The following is a 6,996-nucleotide window of genomic DNA, read 5'->3' on the forward strand; positions in this document are numbered from 1 at the left end:
AGACACAGGCAACTGTCAATCATGCAAAGCAGTGCGCACTGCATCAGCGTGTAGCCGAGTGACACGACAGCTGCATGTTGAACAAAAATACATCCTCAAGCAGCGAAATGTATTTTAAAATTTACATGAACAACTACAGTCATGTGTGTTTTTGTGAGGTAAAGAGGCTTGCATGCAGAACAAAGTGCGACTGCAGAAACATGGTGAAACTTATTCTTTTTTGTTTGTATCCGAGGCCATCAAATAGGGCCATCGGGTATTGCGAAGGCTTTTCCTCCATCCATCCGTCCATCTGTGCTCAGCGTTAAGTCCAGTCTTATTACAGCCAGACTCTTAAAATTCACAGGGAACATTCTTGGGACACAGACCTTGGAGATGAAAGATGGCTAACCTTCATGTATTTTAAGAGGTTAAAAAGTCACATTCTTTTTCAATCTGATCCATTTGGAGTGACGCAGGTTACAGCCAATCAAAGTAGCGCTGCACCATGATGTCAGTCACTGGTATCTTCAAAACTGCTTCGTTTTGTGTGTTTATATACATGGTTCTCATAGATTATATTAAAGCTAGCGAGAAATAAATGCTTCTAAAACTGAAAATCCTGTTTTTGGAACTCAGTAACACCTCTGAACTTATTTATGACATTTCACTGAAGTTAGCACGGTGATGTCACTTTGCGGTGTAGCTACTTGCTAATAGGTTCTGGAATATTATGTAATATTATGTTAAAGCTAGTGAGAAATGAACAATTCTAAAACTGAAAACACTGTTTTTGGAACCCAATAACACCTCTGAACCTATTTAGAAGACATTTCACCAAGGCAGAGAGAACATAGAGAGGACCGACTTCCTATATGCTGCATTGTAACTGGCTGAGCGCCAGCAGCCATTTTGAATGTGTGTAACTGGGTGTTGCACAATGGCAGTCTTTGTGTCACTTTAGTAGTATTATAGACAAAGGTTTCTGTTTATATGCATTTTTCATGACCATGGATCATAACTATACCAGCAACATCAGAAAAATATCAAGATCTAAAGGAACTGAGTGTTCGGCCATCAATTGCACCAAGTACACTAAAACAAACAAGGAAGTGGCATTCTCCTCCTTTCCAAAAGGTATCGTTAAGAAATGATTCAATCCACCGACATCAATAACCTTTTTGCTTAACGATTCCCTTATCGGTCCTTCAGAGTAGCCGTGTTTTTGGAGGTGTTGGTCAGGAAAATGATCATTTCTCTACATTGATTACAAACCCTGCAGTGGGTCTATAATCAACTTTTCTGCAGCACGGCTTTGCTTTGAACCGATCGAAGAAATGCTTCAATCTAATGCTTCGTTGATTCATTGTTTTATTTCGCTTTATCGTAATTTTTCCCCGCTAAAACCCCAAAGAGCACATATCTGAGTAATATTTACCTTTTTTATGTTAAACCAACCTGTTATGGTCTTCTGAAACAGTTGATAGATGTATTTTTATAACTTAAAAACAGGACCAATGCTAACGCATTAGCATGTCTATGGCATTTTCAATGTTAAAATTAGCATTAAGCTGTTGCAGCTGTCAGCACGTTTGTGTGCATTTGTTTTCTGTCTAATAATGGCTCAGCGTTTGTTGTCATAAAAGTGTCAAATGTATTATGTATGTTGTATAATGCTACAATATAATTTTACAGAAAGAGACAAAGAACCTGATTAAAAACACAACAGAAAAGCTAAAACTAAATATAAAATATAAAAGATCAAGCTGCCTTGGTTATAATATACTTACAGCACCTTACTTTCCACTCTATACACTCCGCAATCATAACAGCTGTTTAAATAAACATTTGTAACAGTAGTTTCTTGTGTTCTAAAGTCAAACAGTGCATTACAGTAGCTTGTAGTACACTCCATTGAAGTTTTGTTTACAAAATGTCACTCCACTGCAGCAGCCAAGCTGCCCCAGTTACACACAATCAAAATGGCGTCCACATTACATCATTTTGTTGGAGTCGGCCCTCTCTATGTTCTCTCTGCACCAAGGTTAGCATGGTGACGTCACTTCCTGGTGTAGCTACTTGCTTACAGCTTTGTTTCTGGTATATTATGTAAAAGGTACAGAGAAATACAGTTGTATGTAAAAATATGGGCACCCCTGATGATTTCCATGATTTCCTTTATAAATCATTGTTTGTTTGGATCAGCAAGTTCAGTTAAATATATCATATAGCAAACAAACACAGTGATATTTGAGAAGTGAAATAAAGATTATAGGATTTACAGAAAGTGTGCAATAATTCTTTAAACAAAATTAGGCAGGTGCATAAATTTGGGCACCCAAACAGAAAAAAATACATCAATATTTAGTAGATCCTCCTTTTACAGAAATAACAGCCTCTAAATTGCTTCCTATAGCTTCCAATGAGAGTCTGGATTCTGGTTGAAGGTATTTTGGACAATTCTTCTTTACAAAACATCTACAATTCAGTCAGGTTTGTTGGTTCCAAGCATGGACAGCCTGCTTAAAATCACACCACAGATTTTCAATAATATTCAGGTCTGGGGACTGAGATGGCCATTCCAGAACATTGTAGTTGCTGATATTGACTGCAATCCATGTGACCCTCAACTTTAGCAAGATCCCCAGTACCTGCACTGGCCACACAGCCCCACAGCATGATGGAACCACCTCCAAATTTTACTGTGGGTCGTTAAGTGTTTTTCTTGGAATGCTGTGTTCTTTTTCCGCCATGCATACTGCCCCTTGTTATGTCCAAATAACTCAATTTTAGTTTCATCAGTCCACAGCACCTTATTCCAAAATGAAGCTGGTTTGTCCAAATGTGCTTTAGCATACCTCAAGTGACTCTGTTTGTGGCGTGTACACAGAAAAGGCTTCCTCTGCATTACAGCATCATACAGCATCTGCTTGTGCAAAGTGCGCTGTATAGTTGAACGATGCACAGAGACACTATCTGCAGGAAGATCATGTTGTAGGTCTTTGTAGCAGGTTGACTATAACTGTTCTCACCATCCTTTGCTTCAGCTTATCTGAGGTTTTTCTTGGCCTGCCGCTTCAGGTCTTAACTAGTACTGTACCTGCGGTCTTCCATTTCCTCACTATGTTCCTCACAGTGGAAACTGAAAACTGAAATCTCTGAGATAGCTTTTTGTATTCTTCCCCTAAACCATGATGTTGAACAATCTTTGTTTTCAGGTCATTTGAGAGGTGTTTAGAGGCTCCCATATTGCCACTCTTTAGAAGAGATGCAAAAAGGAGAAACATTTGCAAATGGCCACCTTAAATACCCTTTCTCATGATTGGATTCAACTGTGCAAGGAGGTCAAGGGTAAATGAGCTTACCAAACCAATTTTGTGTTCCAATAATTAGTGCTAAATGTATTCAAACCAATAAAAAGACAAAGGTGCCCAAATTTATGCACCTGTCTAATTTTGTTTAAGTAGTTATTGCACACTTTCTGTAAATACTAGAAACTTCATTTCATTTCTCAAATATCAGTGTGTTTGTCTGGCATATGATATAGTTGACTGAAACTTCTGATCCAGACAACCAATGATTTATAAAGGAAAATCATGAAAATTATCAGGGTTGCCCAAACTTTTGCATACAACTGTAAAACACTTCTAAAACTGAACAAAAACTGTTTTTGGAACCTGATAACACCTCATTTACAGAACATTGTGTAGATGTTAGCTTGCACGCTGCCTTTTGCTAATTCAAAACTAACTTCCTATGAGGGTGATCTACAAATATTCTTTGATTTGCACAACATGAACAAATGATCATTTGATTTATCCATGTAGAAATTGTACTTAAGACAACAGGATCTTAATAACTAAATAAACTGCAAATTATAAAGAGCACAATGCTCATACGGCCGAGGGTATATTAGCACTGTGTTACATTTTTAAGTTAGAAGCAATAGTTGCATGCTCAAAAAAAAAAAAAACAAAAAAAAAACTGCAAAATGCTGTGCAGGATCCATCCATTTTCTTCCGCTTTATCCGGAGTCGGGTCGCGGGGGCAGCAGCTCAAGCAAAACCACCCAGGATACGCGAAGGCTGTGCAGGATACTTAACTTTATTAATGCATGCATTCACACTATGTGTGCAAACTGAAGGGGCGCATGCATTTTACTCAGAAGTCCAATCAGACAGCAGGGTCTGACTGATTTAAGTGGAAAAAAAAAATACAAAAAATAATAAAATTGGCTCTACTTCTGAGTTTATACGTTTGTATGGAAAAACTTCTGGAAAATGGTGGTTCATCTTTTGCTGACTCGCAAGCTGTGCAGATGGATCCTCTGTCTGTGGCACACGTGCAGGCCATCTGCAGCATAGAGCCATGCAGCAGCACAACAACCTCTATCACCCTAACACTAGGGGGAGCTCTCTTCCTTTGTAAAGTGCTTGGTCTCTTCTTCACTTACCCAGATACTTGGCTTTCTCATCTCTGCGCTCCTTGGCAAGCTTCTGCCTCTCATCTGACTTCTTAATATCTGCAATGAGAAGAAAAAGTGGAAAAAGAAGGAAAAATAATGTGAATGAGAAGCGTCACACTTCATATTCTTAAAACGTCCAGTCTCACCGTTTAAAGAGATGCTGCTCTGTATGTACACTGGTGAACCCTGAATATCTGACATAATAAGCAGAAACAAGTCATGCGTGTAACTATTTATTTTTTACTTTATATGGAAAAAGTAGATATTCAAACTCATTTGCCAAAATGGAGGAGAAAATTACCTTTGAAAGTTTTTAGCCAGTTCCCACCTGTGGCCTTTCTGTGTGGAATTTGCATGTTCTCCCCGTGTTTGCGTGGGGTTCCTCTGGGTGCCCCGGTTTCCTCCCACATCCAAAGACACGCGGGTTAGGTGGATTGGAATCTTTAAATTGTCCGTAGGTGTGCAAGTGGGTGTGAATGTGTTTGTATGTATGTTTGTGGCTCTGTGACAGACGCGTCCTGTCCTGGGTGTACCCCGCCTCGCGCTCTATGACTGCTGGGATAGGCTCCAGCCACCCGCGACCCTTAATTAGACTAAGCGGTTGAAGGGGTGTGTGTGTGTGATTCTGAGCAGAAAAGACTTATTTTGTGAGGGTCAACAAAATTAAATACATGCCTTGTGACAATGACAGGAAACGCTGTTGCTAAACAGAAAGCAGCTGCTAATGTGTACTATAGTTTCTAGAACAAATACAAAAATGAAAGGCATCAGAGAGCTGATGCAAACCCTGAGCACTCAACACAATGAATATTATATATATATACATACATACACACACACACACACCGGCCAGTTTATTAGGTACACCTTGCTAGAACCGGTTTGGACCCCTGTTTTTCCAGAACTGCCTTAATTTTTCATAGCATAGATTCAACAAGATGTTCCAAACATTCCTCAGAGATGTTGGTCCATACTGACATGATAACATCACGCAGGTGCCCATTCAACCAGTCCAACCCATTCTCCTCAGACATGGTGCAAATTATTGGCTGAACTAATAGGATTAATAAATGGAATAGTTTTGACTGTGTTGAATGTTTGGTCTGCAAAGTAAAGGTAAAAAACAATGTCCATTGGATTCTATAACATGTGACATATGTTACCCCATAATGTGATAACTAAGCATGATACATGGGGCAAACTATTCCTTTTTAAAACCCTATTAACTCAACCAATAATTTGCATCACTTTTTAACCCAAATTCGAGCATCTTTAACTTTTGACCCCTGTACAAACTGAAATTGACCTTTCTCACCATTCTTGCTGTTTTTACTCCATAACATTAAGTCACAGATCAGTCACAGTCCAAACTGTAGCTTTTTGGAATATTTATGATCAGCCAAATAATGTGGTATAGTTTTCAATATGATTGGAGCATCTTTAAATTTTGACCTCTGTATAATAGTTCAATTGACCCCAAGCTGGCCACTGATTGAAAATTCATGTGGCCAATTGTTTTTTCAAAAGAATGTCTTAGGCGTATTTGTGCCAAATTTGGTGCTTATATCACCATTTGCAGAATTCCTCTGTAAATATTCTGTAATCTGCTGCACGATAGCCATGTGTGTAGACACACACACACACACACACACACGCAGATGTGGTTTCTGAATGTCTTATGTCTAGAGGGGAGCATTATCACGTCACATGTACACTGTGCGCTCACATACGCTTGCAGAACCACTCAAGAAAAGAGAGAGACCGAGGAGTTCCTGCAAAGTGATTTTAGCTATTTCAGGAATTCAAATGGCATCCTTTCATTGTTGCTGCATCATGGGAAAAAAAAAAGTGACTTCTGTTTCGCCACGTCGCCTTTGTACCCCTTCCAAAGAAATAAGGCGGCACACTGAAATAAATGAGCCTGTCCTCAAACAATGACTTTTCTATCTTTATTTTCCATTTCAGATATTTTGTCTGTCTTCACACATCAGATGGGATGCAGACAGAATTCGTCCCTCAGCAGTCTAATTGGATGACTTGCTAATCAGAAACATGAAGACCTGCCTTCATGCAGCCTCCCTTACCAACAGCCTCTGATCCACTTTTACATTGATAGGACTGTGTAAACAAACTCCAGAGGCACTGTGATGTGCGCCTGTATGCAGCTCACCATGTTAAAGCCATATATCACACGAACAAACCCTCAAAACAAAAACAGCGCTCAAACATATGGGTTTGTGTCTCACACACCCTTTAAAAATGTCAGCAGTTCATTTGTTCTGCTGCATATAATGAGCGCAACAAGGCATAAATACACAGAATTCAAACGGAAAACAATGCTACAATGACAACGGGTTCTTATTGTTTGTCATTATTTTCCTCAAGATTTTCCTCCTGTAACAACCTGGGATGTTCTCCAGCGCCACCTGCAGAACAGGAACCTTTGCTGCTGGTGCAGAATGTGTGAACTGTGCCAAATTAAAAGTTAGTGGCCCATAAGCTGCAGCAGCCGCACCCAACTGAACAACAAGCTTCACAGTTTCATTTCACTA

The 6,996-nt window shown here is 39.4% G+C and overlaps 1 protein-coding gene across 7 annotated transcripts in view; it reads right to left on the reverse strand.

Moving 5' to 3' along the window:
- Positions 1-6,996, reverse strand: part of map7d1a (MAP7 domain containing 1a) — a 118,201-nt gene that overhangs the window by 59,457 nt on the left and 51,748 nt on the right. For all 7 annotated transcript variants that reach the window (XR_004561730.1, XM_034174086.1, XM_034174089.1 and 4 more), the window contains exon 3: positions 4,433-4,501. Coding sequence is in view for 6 of the 7 variants with exons in the window: in XM_034174086.1 (XP_034029977.1) it covers positions 4,433-4,501 (69 nt within the window). In the remaining variant the exon portion in view is untranslated. The remainder of the gene's footprint in view (positions 1-4,432; positions 4,502-6,996) is intronic.

The sequence above is a fragment of the Thalassophryne amazonica genome, chromosome 7 (assembly GCF_902500255.1).
Source record: "Thalassophryne amazonica chromosome 7, fThaAma1.1, whole genome shotgun sequence".
In the NCBI taxonomy this organism is placed as follows: Eukaryota; Metazoa; Chordata; class Actinopteri; order Batrachoidiformes; family Batrachoididae; genus Thalassophryne; species Thalassophryne amazonica.